This window comes from Artibeus jamaicensis, unplaced genomic scaffold (assembly GCF_021234435.1).
Source record: "Artibeus jamaicensis isolate MK-2021 breed Jamaican fruit bat unplaced genomic scaffold, CSHL_Jam_final scaffold_3307, whole genome shotgun sequence".
NCBI classification, from domain to species: domain Eukaryota; kingdom Metazoa; phylum Chordata; class Mammalia; order Chiroptera; family Phyllostomidae; genus Artibeus; species Artibeus jamaicensis.
In genome coordinates, this window is record NW_026522040.1 from 511679 (window position 1) to 536679 (window position 25001).

At 40.7% G+C, this 25001-nt stretch overlaps 1 protein-coding gene across 1 annotated transcript in view; it reads left to right on the forward strand.

Annotated features, from left to right (window-relative positions):
• The window catches only part of PTN (pleiotrophin), a 95343-nt gene extending 88864 nt beyond the window's left edge, over positions 1-6479 (forward strand). The window contains exon 5 of the mRNA XM_037150365.2: positions 5746-6479. Within this exon, the coding sequence (XP_037006260.1) occupies positions 5746-5801 (56 nt within the window). The 3' untranslated portion in view covers positions 5802-6479. The remainder of the gene's footprint in view (positions 1-5745) is intronic.
• Positions 6480-25001: the final 18522 nt, after the last annotated feature.

The window sequence follows — 25001 nt, forward strand, 5'->3', positions numbered from 1 at the left end:
TTAAAGGCTATACTTTTGATTTTTAAATGAAATTTTCTTCCTGCATTGTGGCACTTACTGTATACTATCCAGTTTGAACTGAAATACCGGGGCATGTGGTGAATGGTGCCACATCAGGAAGCCAGCCAACTCGTACCTGGATTCTAGGCGGATCTCTGAGTTGCACATTCGTGATGCAGAAAGCTTTATTATCCTTTCTGAGACACAGCAGTCACGGTGAAAGGGATTCAGTGGCGGGGCAGGTAATTCAAAAGCACAGACCAATTCTTTTAAATAGATTCATGAAGCTCTAGGAGGATCTTGGTGACACCCAGGATTTGGGGCATATTGACACAGTGGGAGACTATCTGACAGTGACGGGATCCCTTTCCTGACTCATGTCTCATGGCTTATTGGGTGAGTCCCCACAGACATGCCTCCAGCTGTCCCCGTGTGCTGGCACCCTTGACCTCTGAGTCTGCGGTGCCCTTCTCTGAGTGTCCATTGCTTCTTCATATATGAATTCTGCCTCTTACAGGTAGAATCACCTCTTCCCATTCTGGTTAATAATTCTTCCCTTGGGCTTACTAACCCAAAGCCACCTTATTTAAATCATTAGCAAATGGAGGTTGACTCATTTTAGTTAAAATATGGGCTCCTCTCAATCACTTAATCTCTTAATTTTAAAAAATGTTTTCTATATACACAGCAGGCCATCTGGGGGGAAAAAGGGAAATAAGATAAGCTTACTCCAGAATTCTCAACTCTTCTACTTTTGGAATAATATCCCCCCTCAAGGTCTTTGAGAAATCTTTAAATTGACACCTTTCTTTCAATGCCTACTCACAGCCCAATTCCTTTCCAGATTTTCCTAGTCTCGAAATGGGACTGGGTGTTGCCCTGTACCAAGGCCATGGCAGTCCCATTGCTAAAAAGGCCTACAAGTTGACGGGAAAGAAATGAAGCATGCTGTTTGACTATCCTTCGTGTCTTGAGAACAGGTTTTGTAGCCACATGAGCAGCAAGAATTCTTTCTAGAATATTTCTTCTTAGGAAAGTCTTAAGACTTTCTGAACACTTTCAAATGTATTTAAATGTTCAATCTGTTCCTAATAAAATAATGAAAAAATTTACATACTTACTGTGAGAGAGATGAACACTTCCAGCAACTCAAAGACTACCCACCCCAAAGGATGCAGGTTTGTGAACCAAAATAAACTGGTGAACAAAATAGAAACAGAGGCATAGATACACAGAACAGACGAACAGCTGTCAGAGGGGAGGGGCACTGGGGGACTGGGTGAAAGAAGGTGAAAGGTTTAAGTAAAAACAATAAATATATATAACACATAGTGTGGTGATAGCCAGAGGGAAAGGGGGTGAGGAGGAGATGGGCAAAGGGAGGGAAGTGGGGACCGGAACTTTGCTTGGGGCAAGCAGTGGGTTCATAATGCAGTGTTCAGGTATTGTATTGAGTTGTACACTTGAAACTTGTATGGTTTTACAAAACAATGTCACCCCGATAAACTAAAAACAAAACAAAAAGCAGAAATAAAGGGCACCACTGTGAGTTTCCAGGACAGAGATGTGCTGGTTGGGATCATCCATGGGAACAAGGACAAGTCCCTTCTCAGGCAGGTGCCCTTTCCTCTCACATTTAACAATGGCTCATTTTCTGTTTGCATCCTCTTCTGCTTGGAGAGGAGTGACATGAACCCTGGGGTGTTATCTGATGGGTAGCGTGGTTGTACCTCCTTCCGCTGATGTGTCTTTTCAGTGTGAACTAAGGCATCCTACCGCATCACCGTCAGGATCATGGTGATCGCACTGGCTCATAAAACCTTTGAGAGTAGCTACCGCCACAGTGACTCAATGGCAGGGCACTTCACTTTGCCCTGTTAGAGCCCTGCCCTGGGCCACTTCATGATCCTCCTGCACATAGCAATGGTTTCTTTCACTGTAACCTTGAAAGTCCATTAAAATGGGACATCACTTTCCCCCACAGAGTTAGTTCAGGCTTCTACTTTAAAGACCAAAAAGTAAAAGTGTTGAGAATTCATGCATTTATGTTTATAATTTTATTCTCCACAAATTATTTCTGTTGGAAGAACTGAAATATTACAAGATTCTGATTGAACTTACACTCCTTATTTTCCTTGGGAAATACTATTTTTTATATACTAATGGAGTGACTTTTTTCTAATTCCAATTCAAGTGTTCATTTTTTCACTCTGTGTGCAACCAGCCTTATAATGGACCAGACACTGAGGACAAAGATGCAGAAGAATAGATATGGTCTCTACACTCATGCAACAGAGGAAATGCATATTAAATACTTAGGTACACAAAATAATAGTTCCGTTCTAATTTTCGTAAGAGCAGTGAGAGTCACAATGGAAGTATCTAACTTTGGGTAGAACCTGTTTTGTCTCAGAGCTATGGGAAGGCTTCCTAAGGAAGTAAGATTGAAGCTAAGATCTTAAGAATGAGTAAATGTTGGCTAAGAAAAGGTGAGATAGTAGGAGTGAAAGATACTCAGGTAGGCAGAAGATGATATGCAAAGTCTGAGATGGAAATAACCCAGGAAAATTCAAAAGACCACTGTAAGGAAATGGGTGTATGGTAAGCCAGTGAGGCATGTGTTCTTGCATGCTACAGATTTTATTTATGTTACTAAAGCTTCACTGATCAACTATATTGTACTGGGTACTGTGCTGTGGGCTAAGGATATAACAATGAATAGAGATTCTGCCTTCTCACTACAGATGTAAGTACTCTGCTAGGGGAAATAAAGACAACAGGCTTCTAAATAAGACCAAGAGGTCAACACATTGGAAGGGGCATCAAAACTGGTACCCGAGAAGCACTCACAAGATGGAGGTAGAATTGCAAGTATGAGGTTGATGGAACAAAGTGTGGGGTTGAAGGAGAAAGAAATAGTCATGGGCTTGGGAAGTTGAAATGAGCCTAAGTGTAGAGAATCCAGTAAAAGAACAGTTAAACAATGAGAAAGATACAAGCACAAACTAAAACTAAGAGGAATTCACTCTAGATGTAATGATGAATGGCTGCTGAGGCCAAGTGTCGGGGAACAGCCCCTCATCTGGTTCTGCTGCTGGATCATTGCAGACCCGAAAGAATCACTGTTGCTCCTTTGGTCTTTATTTCTTCTCTCTTTCCAAAGGGCAGTTGGACTAGGTTCTCTCCATAATACTATGAGATCATAGTAGATCATATATTCTGTAATACTATTTAAAAACTCTCAGGGAGACTGGGTAAAGCTTGAGAAGCTGTTCCTAAGTTTTGGAGGACACACAGACAAACAGTCTGTCAGTAAAATGTACATACAAGTTACACACGCACAAAACCCTGCTTTTCATTGGAAGCAACATTATTGACTCAGTTTTCTTTTTTATTCTCAAAAATTTGAATACTTTGTTATGTAAGAAATTAAATTAACCTCATGCAAATGCAGATTCTTTCGTCTTTTCATGGGTTTTTACTGAAGAATCATCTTTTCTATTTAGATTGAACCCAAAGTGGACTTTAGCTGTGCAGTGTGTCTGAGGAATGCTATAATGACCTGCCAGTTGTATCAAAAACATAAATTGATTGGCAGGGTGCAGATTAAATGGGCAGTTGCTCAATTTCTTGGTATTTAACAAGTTAATTAATGAATATAAAATAAATGTCAGGCTCAGGTAACAGAGAGGGTGTGCTCTTGCCTTTAGCTGGGAGAATTGAAAAAGTCCCGTCCCTAAAGTGTTCCCTGAAATGAACACCTTACGTTAGCTAGATCAAATAGTGTTTACTATTTCTGAATAGTTAGTTCAAGTTTTATGAAATAAATGTGTTCATCATCTCATCAGTATGGCATCCATTCAGATTTATGTATGAAATAGGGAAAGGCTAGTCAAAATATGCAAATTATTGCTACAGACATCCACTCTTGCCCAGGAAAGAATCTGTAGAAACTGAGACAAGGGAAACCAGAGTTATATCCGGTGAACATCCTAGATTGTTCCCTGAGGATATCATTCTCATTTATAGCTGTTGCCTAAAATGTCAGTCAAAGACTGGGAATTATTAAATGTTCAGATATTAAACAGAAAACCTTCTTTGACCTTCTGGTATCTTTGAACTTGGAAGTTCTGGTTATCTCACCTTTCGTGGATCAAGAGAAGACATAATGATAAGCACAGAGAGGGTGAAAGTGTAAGTCCCTTTGGTATAGGAAGGGGAAGATATGCATGAACAAAATGGATATGTACAGACAGCAGTGTAGCAGGATTTGAGCAAATGCTGACCTGATCGTGTGGGGTGCAGCCCTGAAGCTGGAGTAAAGGAAGCTTAGGACAGGTACTGTGTGCAGAGACACTCCTTTGACTAGTTTATGATGAACTTTAAAACTTAACCTGAAGAGGTGGTGAGGATATGAATGAACGAGGTTCAAGCTCTGCTGAAGTATAAACTCGGATTTCTGCTTTTGCGGTTGTCATCATGTCCCCTCTCATGACCAACTTTTGGGCCCTTTTGGAACAGGCCCTGTGATCCAGGGAACAAAGCCCTGATCCCTGCTGGCCATTGTTTTTGTCCCTAGGTTCCTCTGTGGTTTAGCACACTCTAGGATCTGCTGAGCCAATATAGCTTGATGATGATGAAGAATATTAATTATGCAGAGAAATGACCTCTTAGTCTATGATCATGTTAATGATAAACTGTTAGCCTTTACTGAGCATATGCTATCGGGCAATGTTCTGTTTTCAATGGATTTTATACAACTTGTGTCATGTGGGAATTCACCCTATGAAATGGTACTGTACATACATCCATTCATAAGTGAGGCATCCAAGATACAAACACATGAGTTAGCTTTCTCAGAGTCTCATTATAGCTTAGGGATGGAGCCAGGATTTAAACTCTGGCCACCTGGCTCCAGAGCCTATACCTAACCATACGTTTCTGCCCCTACTGTGGACCAAATGGGGGAAGGATCCTCGAAGCATTTAGCAATATCCTTTCACTGGCCAGCCCTGTGATTCTGACCAGTATCATCTTTGGAGCCAAAGTTGACATGTCCTATTCTACACCGCATTCCCCTTATGAAAAGGAGATGGCAAGATGATCAACTGGAAAAGGAGGAAGTCTCTTGAATTAAATCCTCATCATTTTATTTACCCAGTGTGTTTTAGATGGGTACATTCCATTTGCTTAACCCTGGATTTGACTCTGTAAGTATTCCTTACAAGATCAAACCTCCATGTGTTTCACAGCTGGTCCTTCATACAGGAATACCTGGCCAAACCCATAAGCAGCAGGCACATCAGGAATGGCAGCACCTTGACACTGCTTATCAGAAAAGATGCCCATCACCTGTCCCGTTGGAAGGGAAGGTGGGAAGTGGGGGGCTAAGCAAAGCTCTTATAGTGCACCAGTGAGCGGTGGCCTGGCTCCTTTCAGAGATGACTGTTATGTTTCTGTTTTTTAAGTAGGACCCCAGACAGTATTTTGTCTATTCAATGGGGGCAACCAATGAGATCCCAGGCATTTGTGTGTGCTCCCCTGCAGCTGGACTGTATCACTCCTGCCTACTCTCTTCGCCATTCGCCTGGCTCCAGCAGGTGTGCACCTGTGTGTGTACAAGTGCACACATGCACATTGTCTATCTAATCATTCCATTCCTGGCCAATGATCAGAGAAGTGGCTCTTCCCCGGTGCTTACTAATGTGATGCTTTTCTTTCTCTTTGTTTTTATTTTCATTGCAGCTGAATCTAAGAAGAAGAAAAAGGAAGGCAAGAAACAGGAGAAGATGCTGGACTGAGAGAGGCCACCTCCGTGGGACATGAAAAGGACATCAGCAAACAGGAGCAGTTAACTCTTGCATTTATACCTACCGTAGGCTTTTTATTCAGAAATTATCTATAGCTTAAGTATACAATAGGCAGAAACAAAAAGAAAAGAACATTTTTGTAGTAGCATTTTTAAAATGTATACCATAGTACCACTAGGGGCTTATAATAAAGGACTATAATCCTATTAGAAAGTTGACTTATAGTACATGATAAATGGTAGAAAATTGAGGTAAGTTTTTTTTTGAAATTATGTGATATTTTCCATTTAAAATCTTTTTTTTACATTTTTTTCTTTGGCAGCAATTTAAATGTTATGACCATGTAAACCACTTCTTTTATTAGGTAATTTTTCACCTAGACTTTTTTCCCAACTGAGAAAAATATATACTAAACAAGGCAGCAATAAAATATAATCATCCTATTTGAGGACAATACCTTGTTTTCTGCCAGTGATTTTAAAACATTTTTAGTCAGCAAAACAGGGTTGGGGTGCAGAGCATGGGCTAGTTCAATGTTGACTTTTTTAAAGAAAAGCATTAAAACCTGAGATTCTTTCACTTTGGCAGAAACATTTGTTTTCTTGATGAAACTATTTTTCCATCTGAGGAAAAAAAACAGACTAGGAAAATAAATCAAGGTAATGATGAAAAAAAGGTGTTTTGTGTGCAATAATTTGATATTGTCACCTTCCTTCATTTGTCATCTACACTCCCCCAGTCAACCTGTCAGTGGTGAGAGTTTTTCCACAAGCTAATTAAGTCTGTCTTGAGCAGAAATGTTATAGTGGGATTATATAGGTACAGATATAGATAATGCATAAGTCTATAGATATCTCTGTATGTTTAACTTCCTGTCAACAGTTAGTGGCTTAGTCCTGTGGCACTGAATTGGATAGAAGTCCCAAAGTAGTCTCGTAGTTAGGAAAATGCTTCATAATATGGAACAGATCTGGGCTTCACAACCCAAACTGGGATCAGAGTAACACAATGCAAGGAAGACTTCCTGCTGTAGTATCTGCCATAAGCATACCACTCCCCTTATCTGATGGGTGCTAAGCAACAGCCTTTAAGGAAGCAGGTTTATGTTTCTGTTATTCAGAGAAATGGTCCCAGAAATCAGCTGGGATTAGCTTCAGGGCATTTCTCCTGAAGGAGCCACCTCTCATTTTAAAGTGATAATGAGAATAAACAAACACCTATCTACTCAGTTACCCATCAGCCCATTTCAAAAATGATGGTTTCAGCACACCTCAGGCGCACCGTATGGTAATCACAAACTGGTCTGATGATGCCGCCAAAGTATCCTCAAAGCTAACTTGTTCCTGCCACCTAGTTGAAGTGAAGACTCTACTCAAGTGAAGAATATTGAGGGGATATCGAGTGAAGATACCCCTGTCGCCCCTCTAGGTCCAAGCCGACTGCTAGTGGGAAGTAGAAAAAGAGGCGGGCTTCTGACCACATACACTGACCATTTTATGGACCAGTGCTTCACACAAGCAGAGTACCTTGTAAAGTGCAAATGACAAACACGTGAATAGTGAGTACAGTCCTTTTAGGAGCAGACTATAATAGGAAAGCTTGCTCATGAGGATGGATGGAGGAGATAAAAGAAAGGCATTGTCTTCGGTGGATGTTTTGGTAGCCGTGTCCCCTAAGGACGGGGATGATGGAAGAGTCTGTAGCAGATTTTCTTCACTTCTCATACAGTATTGCTTCTCCATCAGCATTTAGCTAAAATAGCGCCCATGAATCAGAAATGAACTAAGGTGAACTGGAACAAAATCTCCCAGAGGGAACACAGTCCTGTAAATAATTGTGACATCTCTCTTTATTCAGGCGTGCAGGAAGCCAGGGGTTCTTGGCTGTGACGGTGATGAATCCTAACAAACCATGTAGCAATAACCCCCTCCCCCCATTCTCTGTTAAAGGCAAGGGTTGGAATGCTCATCTCCATCACATAGGGCTATGAAATTAGACCTTCTTTAGGTCTGAGAATTATTCTACCCCAGCTCAGCTTTAAACACCTTGCTAAATCGCCTCGACATGTTGAAAATGGAAATATAAAAGGAGGAGCTTCAGAAATCATTGATTCTCACAAAAAAAGAAAAGACCATTCTCAAGCATTTCCTACAGTTCTCCAGCAAATCACTCTCTTCCCAAGTGAACTTCCCTGAGTTTTATGAATGTTACCCTAAAGTTCAGTAAGCCTTGAGGAAAGAGAGGGACGTGGGAAAAGTCAGCGCTGACTTCTTCAATGGCCTTACCTTGAAATAAGCTTTCCTTCCAATAATTAGGAGGGCATAAGGCAGCCTTGCCCAAACCCTAGTGACATAATCCTTCTGTGACCAGAAAGTGTCCTTGTTTAGCTCAGTGACTGAATGCACCCCCTGGACTCTAGTAGACTCACTGATTTATCTATATATAATGTGACACACATTATATATAGATGTTATCAAGAAGAGGAGCTTGGAGAAGGACACTTTGAGTTGGTATATTTCTGGAATGACATCTTAATGTCTTGTTTACTCTGTAAGAGAGGCACTCCAAATAATTTAATACTCTGAATATTAATTAAGTCAAGTTCTGCTAAATCATACGGGTGAGACTCTAATGAAATTATTAAGTTTAATCATTAAATTATTTAATTAAAAAGTTAAATAATTGCAGTTGTTTGCCCTTGACTATAAGGGGTCTTAATGAAAAGGCTACAATTATTTTCCCCTTGAGAAGATAGATAATTTCTTTAGAAATAAGATATACACATTTCTCCCTATAATATGTAACTCCTGGCTTCATAATTCTGAAAGTCTTTAATTGTTTTATAACTTCTTTAAGTGAAAAAGAGAGGCAAATGGGCTTTATTTAAGAGGCACTGAATGAAGCAATAGAAAACAGTACTTTTCCAAATGGTATTATTTTGAAATTGTTCTCAAACATTAAAATCAGAACTTTATCAATCTTTACTCATGGAATTTTCTAAAGAGTCAAGCAAAGGACTTTCTTCCCATTAATCTTTCCCCAAAACAATAAGATAACATATCCTGGAAAGTGGAATATCAAAGCATTCAATCCTTTTATTTTTTTTCTGGCTTCCTTTTAATTTAGTTTTAACCCCTAAGCTTTCAAAAGTGGAGTCAATCAGAAGGTGAAGGTGTAGGGAAATCATCTTCCAGGACTTTTCATATAAACTCAAATTTTAGATTCTTCTTTGGGGTAAAGCAGACTCTTCCTGATCTCCAAAGCTATTTCTAAATTGCATAAATCCTCCCCCCATTTTTCCCTGCATTGCCATGATTTTCTTCTCCCCAACTCAATTCTGGCTGCCACTATCAGACAGACAAACAGACAGACAATGAGACAACCCTTTCTTCCTGCATCTGGAAACCAGAGCAGCAGCCAGTAACTGCTCCAGGTCTGTCAAATAGATGCATTTTCAATCTACTTTTCAAAGATATACAGAGTTTTGGAATAAGGAGACAGGGGTACAATGTTATTCTGAGCACCCTGCAAGACATGCCTACCTCAGCTTTGGGTGGACTCTACTTTCCTGGGGAGGGAAGATGAGGGCCATTTTAACCAGAGGAAAACATACCCAGCTTAGAAATCTGCTCCTGCCCTTCTGTCTTCTTCCCAGCCTTTCATTTTCCAAGCAAGGCACCAAAAGTCGAGTAAAATGCTCAATCCTGTGAGGGTCTCATGTGAAACAATGTCATTCAATAATATCTCAACACAAAGGAATGCGGGCTTATGTATGTTTGCTTTTTTTATCTAAAAAGCAAAATAAAGCCCAGTTAGCTCTCAATGTTTCATTTCTGTAAAGTGACATTTTAAAAAAAGGACAAAATTTCAACAGGCAGAACATTGCTTGATATATGTCTTATGTTTGAATTCATTACAACGACTGTATTAAGTTACTCATGTGGTTAGCTGAGAAGGTTGTATATCTAGATTATTGCCACATAGTTTCTCTTGTTCTTTGAAAGTGTACATGGAAGCCATAGACTTTACATAAAGAATAAAGCCATGGACAGTCCTGACATCATATTGGATGGATGCCTTAGAGACTATACAGACAACAGTGATTATATTCATACATTCAGCTTGCTCTTAGTAGAGCTACAAATGTTACATAAAATAAACTAATCACAGAGAATGATTTTTCCCCTGCCTTTACTGATCAGATTCATGAGACACAGGGCAAAAAAAAATCATCATGTATCACACTTTATGAGATTTTTGGAGAATTACATGAATACCTTAGTTACCATAAACGATGAGCAGATGGCAGTAAGTCCAAAAGGTGTAGGCTTTTGAGGTAGATATAACTAATCATTAAAATTCTTACCAAATTTACTTCGACATTTGCCAATCTGCTGTCTTGTAGCAAAGATGAGGGATGAGCTATCAGATCTATTCTGGGATGTGGTGAGAAGAGCTGGGAAGAGGGGGGTAATTGCTCTAATCAAGCATTTTTGAAATCTCGGAATTGCTCCCCTCTACATTAAGCTAAAAGATATTTGGCCATCTAAGATAATGTTCTTCGGGCAGGCATTTGGTTTAGGTTAATTAAACTAGGAAATGGCTGGTGCTGGAAATTTGAATTCTAACTTTCTGGGGAATGCACTCTTACCAAGAAATTGAGCTATATCCAATATAAGATTCCACTTTTCAACGAAGTCCAAAGCCTGTTGGAACAAATATTCTATGTTAATTATACAGATTAATTAATTCCTGAAAACCCCTTTGGGCATATTTCCTGTTCCAAATTCTGATTATGCATTTCACCCCATAGGCTGTGGCTAGTTTAAATTCAGTAGCTGATTTCTGCACGTCTTCCCTCAACATGTTTATCGAGTTTTCAGCACTGTTATCGGTGCCTGAGATGCAGCAGAGAACAAAATGGACAAAAGCGAACCCAAAACAATCCTATCTTCATGGAATTTTCACTCCTGCTAGGAACACAGACAATGAATGATGTGTGTGGTTTTACAAAATTTTTTTCATTGATTTGAGAGAGACAGAAACATTGCTTTGTTGTTCCAATTATTTATGTATCCATCGGTTGTTTCTTGTATGTGCCCTGACCCAGGATCGGACCCGCAATTTTGGCATATTGGGATACTCTAACCAATTGATCTACCTGGCCAGGGTCAGTGATGTTTTGGTTATATATCATTGCACAGCAAACCACCTACTGACTTAGAGATTATTTTATGATTTCATGACCCCCATGGTGGGTTGACTGGGCTCATCTGGGTAGTTCTTTTGCCCCACATGATGAGGGGCTGGGGTGTCCAATACGGCTCACACACATGTCTACATTCTTTAGTAGAAATATCTGGAAAATTGGACCCAAGCAAGACTCTTAATTTCACCCTGTAGTCTCAAGGCCTCGCTCTTTCTGCTTGGCACTGTCTGTCTCTACAAGGTCTATCCAACAGTTAACCAGCCTTTTGGCAACACAGAACTCTTCAAGCACAAAGCTGGAAGCTATCAGGCCTTCCTAAGGCTTAGGCCATGATCTGGTCCAGTGTCATTTCTGCCACATCCTAGTGGCTAAAGTGAGTTGCAGGGCTGGCCCAGACTCTAGAGCAGGGGACTGCAGTGGGGAGTGAATCCCAGGAGTCATGTGTGCTTCATGGGGTGGGCATGTTTGGGGGAAAAGTACATAAAAAAGTAAAATATGTATTAGAGGGTGCTAAGCGCAATAGAGAAAAAACAGCAAAGGGCAATGCACAGTGTTGGGTGTACGTTGCAGTTTTAAATAGAGCAACTGGGAAAGGCCTCCTGTCCTGGTGGAGGTAGCATTGAGGTCAGCAACAGCCTGATGGAGGTGAGGGAGCAAGTCATGAGTTATCTCCAGGGAGGATATTACAGTACAAGCAGAGAGAGCAGTCAGGGCAGTGAGTGCCACCACTCTGCGATGAATTTCTAGAATATTCCAGGAGTGGCAGGGAGCCAATGGATGAAGTGATCAAGGGGAAGGAATAAAAGATCATCAGAGTTATGGGAAATGAGGTCAGCACTGTGGAAATGGGGTGCCAGGGGATCTTTTTTTTTAACCTGTTTTTATCCTCACCTGAGGACATGCTTATTGATTTTAGAGAATGGGGAAGGGAGGGAGGAAGAGGGTAAGAGAAACATCAATGTGAGAAAGAGACCCATCGATCAGTTGCCTCTGGTATACACCCCAAACAGGGACCCAACCTGAAACCCAGGCATGTGCCCTGACTGGGAATTGAACCCATGACCCTTCCAACTATAGGAGGAAGCTCCAACCAACTGAGGCACACCGGCTGAACGATCCACCTTTGAACTTGATCTATGTTGGTCCTTTACTATGACAACACATAAAAAGAGATGTTTGGGGCATGATGACAAGAAGACTCTGGCTTTTAGTCCACGCCTCAAAGAGAACATTTTAGCATTTGAGCTCCTAACTCCCTCAGATTAATTTATCCAGGCCAATCGCTAAACCACCAGCCCCTAAGAGTTCCGCCCCCAGTGCTCCAGGCAGCCCAGCCAGTACCTTACTTATCAGGTCTCCACTGTATAGTGCAGATTCTTAATTTCCCATCTGAGAATATTTGTGCCGGTTTCATTGATTATTATGCCACTTCAGCTCAACAATTCCATTTACTTCATCATTTATGGACGTCTATGCCTTATCTCCCCCCTCAGCAGACCCATGCTTTATACTCATTTCTGCGCCATTTATTGGTTGCAAGGAATAGAAACTACTCTTCTTGAATCAAACTGGATGTGGACATGTGCAAAATAATGTCTTGAAAGGATAATCAATAGTAAAACTAATAGAGCAGAAGAGCCTCAGGAAGAATAGAGGATCAGAGGAACACTAAGAAAGATAGAAGACACAAACACTCTGAGTATTTGAGCATCCCAAAAGTTCCTCGCATGGCTCAGTGCCAATCACATTTGGCCCCTCTGTGTGCTTGAATTCATGGGAGAGACATCTCTACAGGGAAGGGGACCCTAGAGAGCCTAACTGGGGCCACATGGCATCCCTGTTGTCAAAAGCTCATGGCCTTCAGACTGACAGCCTACCAGAATCACACGTAAATGAAGCAGTCAATTCTTCAAGGAAGGGCACCCTTGTCAGAAATAAAAAGGAAATATGAAAAATGAAGTAGTAGAGTATTAGGTATTTGAATTAATTATTTTAATTATCTTTAACATTAAGCTGTTATAAATAAAGAGAACTAGGAATGAGCAATGTCAGGGGTTGGAAACATATGGTACAAAAATTTTTTTTCATTGTTCAATTACAGTTGTCCCCGTTACTCTCCCCTGCCCTACCCACCCCCACCCCCCACATTCAGTCCTCCCCCTGCTGCTGTTATCTGTGTCCATGGGTCCTTTATATGTGTTTCCTCATTTGAGCCTTAATTTGAATGCAGAGAAAAGGCACTTGTTAGGCAATGAAGAGTTGTTGGTATTTTTTAGTAGAAGACTGACATGAGTAACAATGTTTACACTTGAAGAATGTCAGTCTGTCACCTGGAAGTGGTTTATAAGATACATTTAAATAATGAAGCACTGAAGATGGGAGACAATTTAGGGAGTTCTTGGAATTTTCCAACTGAGAAAAATGATGAAAGCCATTTGGATCTGTCATACAATTTTGTCTCTGGCCAGCCAGAAATGTTCTCTTGAGTATTTCTCTTTCTGTCCTTCCATCATTATTGCCTTATTATTTATTTTGTGATCCAAGGGGAGCTGGCTTAATGCCACATTTTGCTTCATGCTTGGGGAGCCTGGCGTCACGTAGAGTAGGTATCTCTCAAAGATGGAAGTGGATCTGGAGCTGATCGTGTGTCATAAACATTCCAGGTCTCTGCCTCCATTGCCCTCCACGGAGGGTAATGCTTGGGCATTGTGATTTAGCAGAAACCACAGCAACCTATACGCATGTCAGCCACGGGAAAGACCGGGTATAGGCAGCTACTGCAAACCCCAGGGGAGCAATTTCAAGACAGGCCCTTGGGTTTCTGAAGCAAGCACATTCCTGCAGATTCACTGAACAAAATCACCATCTCCACTGGTAGAGTGTGGGAGTTTCCGTTGCTGCTTGCTTTTGTCAGTACTTGGTGTTGTTGAACTCTTTGATTTGCTTAAGTTAAGAAATAAATATAAGCTATTTTCATACGATGAATTTTTATACTATTTCATACTATTCATATGGAAGAAATAGAAAATACACTGATTTTTCAAGCCCATTGTCGGTGACAGTGTTTTGTATGGTAGAAACAAAGTAGCTGAGATCCAAAGGTTCTTCCACTCAAAATAATAATTTTTAAAAATTAGGGGAAGTAAATCTTTATGATATGAAAGGAAACCTCAGGAGTTTTCATAACCTTTATACTGATTGACATTTTATCATTTTCTCTATATTGTTGATTAACCCCACCTCATAGTCCCTAAAATACATGGTAGTACCCCTATTCCTTTTTTTAAAGATTTTATTTATTTACTTTTAAGAGAGAGGGGAAGGGAGAGAGAAAGAAAGGGAGAGGAGCATCGATGTGTGGTTGCTTCTTGCACGCCCCCTACTGGAGACCTGGTCCTCAAACCAGGCATGTGCCCTGACTGGGAATTGAACTGGCGACCCTTTGATTCACAGGCTGGCACTCAATTCCTGAGCCAGACCAGCCAGGGCCCAATTCTTGAGATTAGGCCTTTAAATAGTAAAACTGGGGGGGGGTGTAATATATATAAGTAAATACCTACATACATGCATACATACATACAAAATAAATTTATATAGCTGATTTTTACATTTCAGGACTATTGAAGATTACTTACCCCATGGTCCTGCATTTGGCTATATCTGTGAGGTATTTACATCCAGAGGATGCAAAAACATCTGAGGAAAAATTAAAATTCCACTGAAATCTTAAATGGAATCAAAAAAGAATGATCGTATTTTCTAGCGATCTTCCCAGTGCCTGTTTTTTATATTTAACACTCCTTTCTGTGTCCGAGGTTCCTTCACTTAGTAGGAGTCTTTCCTCACTGAAATACTGGTGTTCGCCACCCTCAGGCTCTGCTCGCTCACGTTGCCTGTGAGTTTAGGGAGCCCACAGCTACAATGTGATGGAGAAGCTCAGTTTAATCTGAAAATATAGATATTCATCTCGACATCAGAGAGAAACTGAATTCCATGTCGAACTGACCACTGCAGCCTGAGATGTCATTATTTTTTTCCTTGCAAATTAATACAAAGGTGGGAAAACTGTTACAATGTGGGTTTTCACTTTTTATAATTGACTGTCATTTGTTCAGTGTTGGTGATGAATGTGTGGGACTCAAAAGGAGGTCACATTATTTCCAAGAATCATAAAGATTTTTTCCCTGACATATACCTTGAACTTGTCTTCTTTTTTAAAAATATTTTATTAATTTCTTTTTAGACAGAGGGGAAGGGAGGGAGAAAGAGAGGAAGAGAAACGTGAATTAGTTGGCTCGTGCACGCCCCCAACTAGGGACCTGGACCGAAACCCAGGCATGTGCCATGACTGGGAATCGAACTGACAAACTTTTGGTTTGCAGGCTGGCACTCAATCCACTGAGCCACACCAGCCAGGGCCTGAACTTGGCTTCTTGAATGACCATCTGGCATGAACTCTGCTTCATAACTCCTAATTATGGTTCTCTTTTCCGACCTGCATTAAATGACCACGTTTCAATTTCTAATCAATTATGTAATATTAACAACAATTACATGAATCTACAGAGAGTCAGCTTTCAACAATTTGAAAATGTCTTTTTTAAAAAACCAAATGACCATCTCAGAGTGAAATAAGAAATCAACATTTAATAGGTCACATACAAAAGTAACTTAAAAAGAATGGCTATTAAAACAAGGAATTGAGTGGTGCAAGGTTAATGTCATAAACAGAGTTATCAAACACGGATGTGTCGATCAGAACAAGGAGACAGGAGGGTGGGAAGGTGGGAAGGGGTGGCAGCAGGGAGAGGGGCTGCAGTGACCTTACTAAAGTGCCGTTAGGAGCATCCCAGAGGAAGAAGAAACTTAAGCCAAAACACCTGCCCCATCCACACCCACTCACTGGGTGGGACTGTTCTCACTGGAGAAGATATTTGCACCTCAGTGAGGCCTACAGATAGAAAATCCATGTCATGTCAAAGTGAATATTGTGGCCCAACATACAGTCACTTGCATCACGATAAATTAATACATGGAGATCATGCTATGTATCTCATACATATGATGATAATTCAATCTTTCAGTCAGTAGGGGTGTGCCCTTGAACTACGAAGTCCTAGTCAATGTTATGTTGTCCCATGGGGTAATTTCTGGTGTGCAGCAGCCTCTTCCAAGTGATAATTCTGTCTCATGTAACTGTTTTTGTTGTTGTTGTTGTTTGTTTCTTTAGGGGGTGAGATTTTCTGGTTGTTAAGGGTCATTAAAATTCCTGGAGTAGGAAATGCTCTGTGTTAAATTATTTAAAATGTCATCAACTTCATAGTAATACAATACATATTCACAGTAATATGTACTTCTTTACCCTGATATCTACTGGGATGAATAGAATCAAAGCTGTTAAGAAACACATCAAAATTAGATTACCAAGAACCCTCACTCTCAATCAGTGGACTGCAAAGCAAGCTTTAATAACCTCCTGAAAGAAGCCTCCCTTCGAATTTTATGAGAGTAAAGAGAGACGTCAGGATAATCAGTGAGGGCAGGAGAGTTCTTATGTATCAAGAAAAATATCCAAGAGTGAAATGACACTTCATATTATTTATAGGAGCTGCATAAAAGCTCATTGAAAATGTGCGTACAGATGGTGTTATTATCAAAGTGTCTGGCCACGTTCCAACTTCCTTGAACGTCCATTTGAGGAGGAAAAATGAATAGGGGAGCAATGGATAGCATGTGGAAGTGGAGATTTCTTTCTGTGATCCTGTTATATCATGGACTCATTTTTAGTGATACTCCAATAGACACTTAGCCCACTAAGCATTATTCAGAACGAACACATCTTGGTAATGTGGACATTATAGAAAAGGTGCAGCCTTTCTATCAGTATCTTAATTAATTAAATGGACTACACGACAAAGTAAATTTGCCTTTTGGCTCTTCCAGAAAACTCTCACATATTTTTTTTCCATCTGGGAACTTAAATGGAACTGTCCTGTCTTAAGTTTATTTATTTAAATAAATGTTTCAACATATTGCCAAGTGAATGTTTCTGCACACACGCCCCCTACCCAACCCCCACACCTGGCTGCCCCAAGGAGCAAGGTGTGACCTGTGTGGATGTAATTGTCAGCCTGGACTGCTATGCTGAAATTCGTGAACTAAATGGCTTAAACAACAAACATTTATTTCTTACAGCTCTGGGGGCTGTGAAGTCCAAGATCAAGGGGCCAGTAGATTTAGTGTCTGGTGAGAGCCCTCTTTTTGGTTTATAGAGTCTTCTTCTTGCTACAGCCTCATGTGGGAGAGAGAGAGAGAGAGAGAGTTCAGACTCTAGTCTCTTCTCCTATGAGAACACTGATCTCATCATGGGTGCTTCACCTTCAGGACCTCATCTGAACATAAAAACTACCTGCCAAAGGCCCCACCTCCTAATACCATTTTTTTTTGGGGGGTGGAGTTTCAACACAGTACATTGGGGAGGGGGGCATAAACATGCAGTTTACAGATAATTTCTGCCTAACAGTAGTGACCTATTCAATACCACCAAAGCACTGCATAGCAATGCTGAACAGCAATTGGACCCTTAATATGTACTCAATACTGAGAAAAATCCTAACGACCTCCCCAATGAATTTTAGAATCTATGGCCATGGAGTTATTTTACAAGAATTACAGGAGGATGGAATTCTTATAGTAACAGCTTTTATTAGACATGAAAACAACAAACATTCATCAGGATATAGGGAAATCTCAGCAGAGTAGGACCTCGTCAAGACTAGAACTGAAAAACGTTTGTTCACTGGCAGTTTTGAAAACCTGAAAAGCGGCTGATCGTGGAACCGTAGTGTTGCGGGGTGCATGTGAAGTCGGGCATCCTGTCTAGCTACCCTAGTTTCTTTCCGTTTGCTCAATTTTGTATCTGTGTTGTCCACATCACATCAGTAGGACTCAGCAGGTCTCCAGCACCCCCCCAAATTACTGAGTTCACAGGCTCAACTTGACAGGTAATATCCACGACCCCAAATTATAACCTCGAACCGGGATTTGTTCCCTGGTTAAACCAGCATGGGGCTGTGCTTCCCTGTCTCCTGCAGTTGCTTATTAATTTCCACTACAGGTTGTTTTGAACTCCATGGTAACGGTACCATGAGAGGTACCCACTGACCTGAGGTAGCTGGGGATGCTGCCTGCGCAGCCCACGTTTGGTTAAACCATCTGATTCCTTTGGTGATGGCAGTAATTTCTGTGTTTCCTCTATCACCAGACCTAGAACCTTCTTTCTACTTACACACATTAAGTAAAACTCTAGTAGGCTGTTCATTTAGATCAGTTCCAGAAACACCGGGATCCATTAGCTAATGCCAAAGTTTTCTGCAGTGAGGCCATTTCTAGTACCGTTTTCTGGCTCTGCTTCTAACGCTGGTATTCATACATTTCTTGTCTCTGGTGATTTAGTGTCCCTATGTGGCCCGTGACACCCAGGAATCCCCTCATCATCGCTAAATTCAGGCAATTCAGTGCGATGGCAACAACCCTCACTCCCCACCCTGGCCTACAGAAGCTGCTGTGGGATGATCAGGCCCTCTCACTAATGTAGTTGGCACGGCCCAGCAAAGAACGTGTCCTCTGGGCCCTCCCGGGGAAGTAGTTACTGGGTGAGCAAGTCTTACTCTACTCTAGCATTCCAGTCTTTCGAAACTTTTGGATGCCTTTTCTTTAGGGCATAACAAGGAAGGTGTAGCAAGCACTGCATCTCCATTCTGTGTAGGTCATTTTTTAAAAAGATTTTATTTATTTATCTTTAGAGGGGGAGGGAAGGAGAGAGGGAGAGAAATATCAATGTGTGGTTGCATCTCGTGCTTCTCCTGCTGGGAACTGGCCTGCAACTCAGGCATGTGCCCTGACTGGGGATCGAACCGTGGTTGTTTGGTTTGCAGGCCTGCGCTCAATCCACTGAGCTAAACCAGCCAGGGCCTGTGTAGGCCATTTTTGAGTATAGGCTTTAGTCAATCAAGGACACTGCTAGGGTATCTTCCAGCTACCTAGGCAGGCCGCTGCCCCGAATACAGAATTGAGTCTTAACTCACCAGGGACAGTATATGAGAGCTAATCCAACAACATATCCCTTCCACCCTCACCGAAAACTTGAGGATCCCTCCCCATATGTGTTCCCAAGATTTCCTTTGATATAAATGGGCAGACATTTGCAATTTTTGTGCATACTACATCTCTTCAAAGGTTACACTTTGTCCGTCACACTCCGGGGACTGCTCAGACTTGACTCTGTTTATAGGACTAGAAACAATGGAAAGTGTTGGGGGCAGTTCCTAAGGAGGACCAGGAGTCCTGTGAACTTCTAAAATTACTACCTTATTCTGAAATTATATCCAAGTAAGCCATAACAAGCTTTTCAGGAAAGAGGAGACTAATTCTCCTGACTGTTCCCGTCTTTGCTCATAAAGGGCTGTTTTATGAGCAAAGGATACTTTGCAGAAAATAGTAAAAGCTCCCCTTCCAACTTTGTCAGATTCTGCTCCTATGACCACATTTCAATTTTCCAGAGAATCTGCTGCCACACTTAATAACCTAACTTTAACGTAAGAGACCATGGGAGATTAGGAATTCAATTCGTGTCATAATTAATTCACTTTCAGAATTAAGCATTGAGTTTGGTTTCCAGAATTCTGTGCCCTGAAGCTATACAGGAAATAAGAGACATTTGTAAAAAGTAAATAATAAAATCGGGTTGATCCCTAACTAGAACCTTGGCCCGGGGATTTTCTTTCCCCAAGTCCTCTAACAGAGAGACACCCAAGCAACCAATCTCATGATATTTATTTTTTCCAACATGCTCTACAGCAGCAACCACTTGATTGATCAAAATTGTGTGTCCTGTAGTTACTTCATTAGAGACATCTATAGGTGAAAATTTAATTACTGTATTTTGCTGTGTATAATGTCCACTTTTTTGCCCAAATTTTTGAGGGGAAATTAAGGATGCGTATTATACATGGGTCTACTGATTACAAAACACAGGTATAATAATGGGTATAATAACCTCATGTATAGTGTGCACAAAAAAAGGTCATTGCACATTACACACCACAAAATACTGTAACCATTTGCTAACAAATGGCTTGGACTATCAGCATCTCCTTTACCACTGGGAACAGGGTCATTGATAGCTTTCAATCTAATCAGAACGCAGCCAATGGCAAAATAAGTAGAGATAACACAGAATCAGTTCAGAGAGCCCGTCTTCAGGGATCTGTTTCCCTGGAACCACTTTCAGGACCAGTTTCTGAAGGGCTTTATCAGAGAAACTAAACTAATAAGTGACCGAGTGCAAGAGAGTTAGACCATGCCCAACTGTGGAAGTCTATGAACGGTTCTACTTCCACTGTTGACTCTGGGTTGGGTGGGGCTGGAAGCCTTTTTGGAGCAGGCAGAGTGGAGACAGTATAGTGTAGAGATGAGCCAGAATCCATAAAGACAATCTGAAATAGGAGTCCGTCTCTGACCTGCACTGATGATGCCAAGGGGTCACTCATGATGCTGAGTGAAATAAATCAGACAGAAAAAGACAGATGTATAATCTCTTACATGTGGAGTCTAAAACAAACAGAGTACCAAACACGCGTCCACACGCACACACACACAAACCTCATGGAAACAGAGAACACACAGGTTATGGCCAGAGGTAGCGGGTAGAGGGGCGGGCAGAGATGGATGAACTGAATCTACCTACACACTGTGATTAACTAGAGAGGAAAAACAAGCCAATATCCAACCCACCTCTGACCTCCCTAATGGTGATGATGGTGATCAGAACAGCATGGCTCTGGGCCATGGATTAGTACTTGTAAATGTAATTTTGTCACCCAAGAACCCTTAGTTTCAAATAATTAAGGCTTTGTGCCATTCAGGGATGTCAGGTGGACATACTGATTTTGAAAACACTTAACCCTATTAGCCCACCATTCAACCAGCAGAATGAACCCAGCATGTCAGTCCAAGAACCGCCCCCCTCCCCTGTTCATAGCCACTGTTTGTAAAATAAAAATGGCCATTTTCTCAGGGAACATTGCCCCATGAATGTGCTTTGTTCTCTCCCAGGTCACAGAATGGAGCTGCAAGAGTAAGTATGATGTGATGCCTTGTCCCTAGAACAACCAACGTCCTTTCAGTCAAGTGCACAGTCACGTGAGCTCAGGCATTCAAATCTTTCCATCCTGACCGCCCAACTCACAGGGACTCTAATCCAGTGGTCGCCTACTGGGATCCAGGGATGAGCATCTTCATCCCTTTCTTGCCAGGGATCCTGGACTAGCCTGCATCTCCTGCCGTCCCCTCCCGAAGCAGGAAATGATGCTAATGTGGGAAAAGAGGAGCAGGAAGGGAAGGGTGAGGAAATGGAGAAAGTTTTGTTGGAAACACATTCATCTTTAGATTAAAGTCGGGGGATACATATATACTGTAAAGAGGCATTTGTCTCCATGACTCCTATAATTTGAAAGGAACCTGAACCTGAAAAATATATGCAAACAGAAATAGATGCAAACAATGAGTTCTCTTTTTCAGTGTGTGTGTGTGTGTGTGTGTGTGTGTGTAAAGTCAATTCAACTCTTTCACAAGGTATTGAGTAATGCATTTGTTCTGGGCCTTGGTGAGAGGCTCCACTTTAAATAATTAAGACATTTTGCTTTTCATTAAAAAATTAAACTATTTTCTTTGTACTATCTTCAATGGCTTTGGGACTAGGGCCACTAGACAATTGGATTAATATCTCAGCTTCTTCAATTCTTTTGTGACTTTGAACTTAAACTCAAGGAATCTAGCAGCAAATAACAGGGAATATAAGCAAACTAGTGACAATAATATTATTTCTCTCAAAGAGTTGCTGTGATATAATCTATGAAAAGTTGTGTGGTATCTAGCAGATACCTCAAAATGATGTATTTAGTTACTACCATGAGCTCTCTTTTTATGTTTAAGTAGGAATATTCTTAAAAGTAATAAGTGAAATTAATTGTAATAAGTTTATTTAATCTTCTATCTTCCAAATTATGATCATTTTCATGTTATTTGACACAGATAATTTTATAATATCTTTAGTTTGTATTAGGGCATCAAAATGCTGTGTGTTTCACTCTTAATGCAAACCCCAATTCGGACAAGAACCTGATTTAAGTTTTCACTGTACATCTTCATCCTCCATCCTCAAAATACAAAATGTGCTAGGAGAGTAATCAACAGAAAAATCGAAAGCAAACCGCAAACAGGGTTGTGTAGATGCAAGAATCATTTTAAAGTGTTCAGGTATTCCCACTGCTCCGCGCGGGCATCATCTAGCGCACAGTTCCCGAGTCTCGGCCCCAGGTGTGGAGCCCAGGCCGCAACCTCAGCCATTTGATGGGGACTCTGGCAAGTTGACAGTTGCTCCATTACAAGCGCTGGAAGAGGAGGCCAGTAAACTTCTGGAACACAGAAGGAGCTCAAGTCGGTTTGCGGAGACAAGGCCACCATCCTGTGGCGCGGGATGGAACTGCAGGGACTCTCACGTTCCCGTTGCACGGAGGAGCCTCAAACGCCCAAGCTGTCCTCAGCGCTCCCCGTTTGGAAGGAAACGTGAAAGATGCCTGCTCAGCATTCCTGAGAAACGTGAAATTAAGCTGGTGAAGATCCGGAGAAGGTTCCGAGAAGACCCGTTACTATTTCAAAAGAAATAAATGCAAGACTGACATCACTAGATAATATGTGATCAAAATCAATGAAATCATAAAAAGCAAACTGGGTCCTCGCACAGAAATGCCCACGTGCTGAAACCAAGTTTGCTTGGGAAAGTTTAAGGCACAATATCGGGTGAAATTCACGCTTATGAACTTGGGAAACTCTGGAGACCTTTATTGTCAGAGGAGACAGATTTTGAATCAAGTGCTATGGGATGATGATTTATTCTTTTAGAGGAATATTCAAGACAGTGTAGTCAGGCATCAAGAAGTTCTGAAGTGACAGGATGTCTTCCGAGTGTCGAATCACTTTGGCAGTATTAAGGAACTTAGCCTATCAGTAAGAAAATGCTACACATACTCCATCTTCCAGTTTGAAAACAAGAACTGTAACATTGTATATAATATTTTTGAGAGCTTCAGAATATTCAAATACACAAAGTATGAGATCATGCAATTGTAAAGTTAATGAAAGGACCTGGATATGTGTGAGTTAAGAAAAATGGGAGAAAAAAATCATGTAATATCCCAAAACACTGTACTGCAATTTATATCATGTGTTTGTGCCACATCTATTAAAAGCTCTGTGTTTCCCTTCCTGAAATAAGATACTCATAAAAAAATTAAACAATACAAACAAAACAAAAGAAAATGAAAATTAACCATAGTTACCTCCTTCACAGTGATCCTGTGAGCCTAGTAGCAAATAGCTTCTCAAACATTTTTAAACACGTGTATTTACAAAAATAAAAACAGATGCTAAAGGTAGTTTGTTTTTCTACCATTAAATTTCATTTTCATCAAACAAACTTACGTGCATTATTTAAAAAGTGGAGAAAAGAAAGCCCCTCACAGATACTTGCCCCTTGGAAAATCCCAGGACATATTATTAACCCTGAACATTTTGAACTTGTAGGAAAGGTCCTGTGACTACCAGGAGCCAAAATGTCAGAACACATTAGCCTGTTCTGATAGAATTGACGGGTAAGGCAGGGTAAGGCATAATGATTTCTACACAGCATTTAAACAAATGGGACTCTTATTTCCTGGTTAACAATATGGCAAAATACAGTCTGATTATGGTCCAGCAAACCGTGGAGCAATTTCTCCGGGATTGTTTAGTCTTTCCTATTTTCAGGGGAATTTCTAATAGACTATTGCTCAACTCTGCGCTTTATCTTGTCTTTTTAAACGTTTTAGCAATGGCATGACAAAATGCTTAGAAAATGGGGTTATTAGACAAGACGTGCAGATGACATAGAGTTTGGAGCCTCGCGAACATGATGGATGCCAGAGTAAGTTTCGAAACGACCGTGGCAGGCCTGCTGCAGAATGATAATATTTAACAAAGACAAATGACCTTGCATTTTTAGTTAAAACAGTAAATTTTACAAGTGGATTTGGAAGACCTTTCTTTGAAAGAACTCGTGCAAAAATAATCAGGAATTTTTGTTTACCACAAAATAAAATAGAAGTTTTATAACTTTCACACAATTTCGTTTTACCATAATGGAGCAGCTTGGTCCAAATCAGATTTGGTACAGCCCCACAGCATTCCGTGCTGGCCAGATAACATCTGAGACGTTCTGTTTCTTCTTCTGCTGCATTTTGAGAGAGATACTGACAAATTAAAGGATACATGGAGAAAGGATTTTGAGATATAAGCCATTTTTTTAAAAATCCATCTTAAGGAATTATAGTTATTTTTAGGACAGCAGAGTGGTTAAGCTCATATGTTATAGAATCAGAAAGAATGAAGTTCAAGTCACAGAATCACCATTAACTCTGAGTTTGGGCAAATTAGTTTCTTTAAGCCTCCGTTTCTGCAAACATAAATTGCTTATGAAAAGAACAATAAAGACAAATGCGAGCATAAGTTAAATTATAAAGAAGGAACACGTAGATGGCAACATATGTCACTTAGCTTTATAAGGTAAAATCCATAGAAGAAAGGGGATTTTAAGTTAATATATTCCAATAACCAAATCAGCCAATGGCAATTTAATTAATCAATTAAATTAGCCAGTTGCATTCCCCAATAATTTAAATTACCCAAATTGCCTTGATACGTAATGAGCTATTCAAGGAAGTGTGAATTACCAGCTCTCAGGGAAAGCCTGCTCTCAGTTAGAGTTTCATGTATGTGTGATCACTAACTCTCTTCTCTGCAAAGGACGGTGTTATTTATTCTTTCAACCAGCAGCAATAATCACCTGGCACAGTGCACCCGGCACACAGGCAGGTGGCCTACCT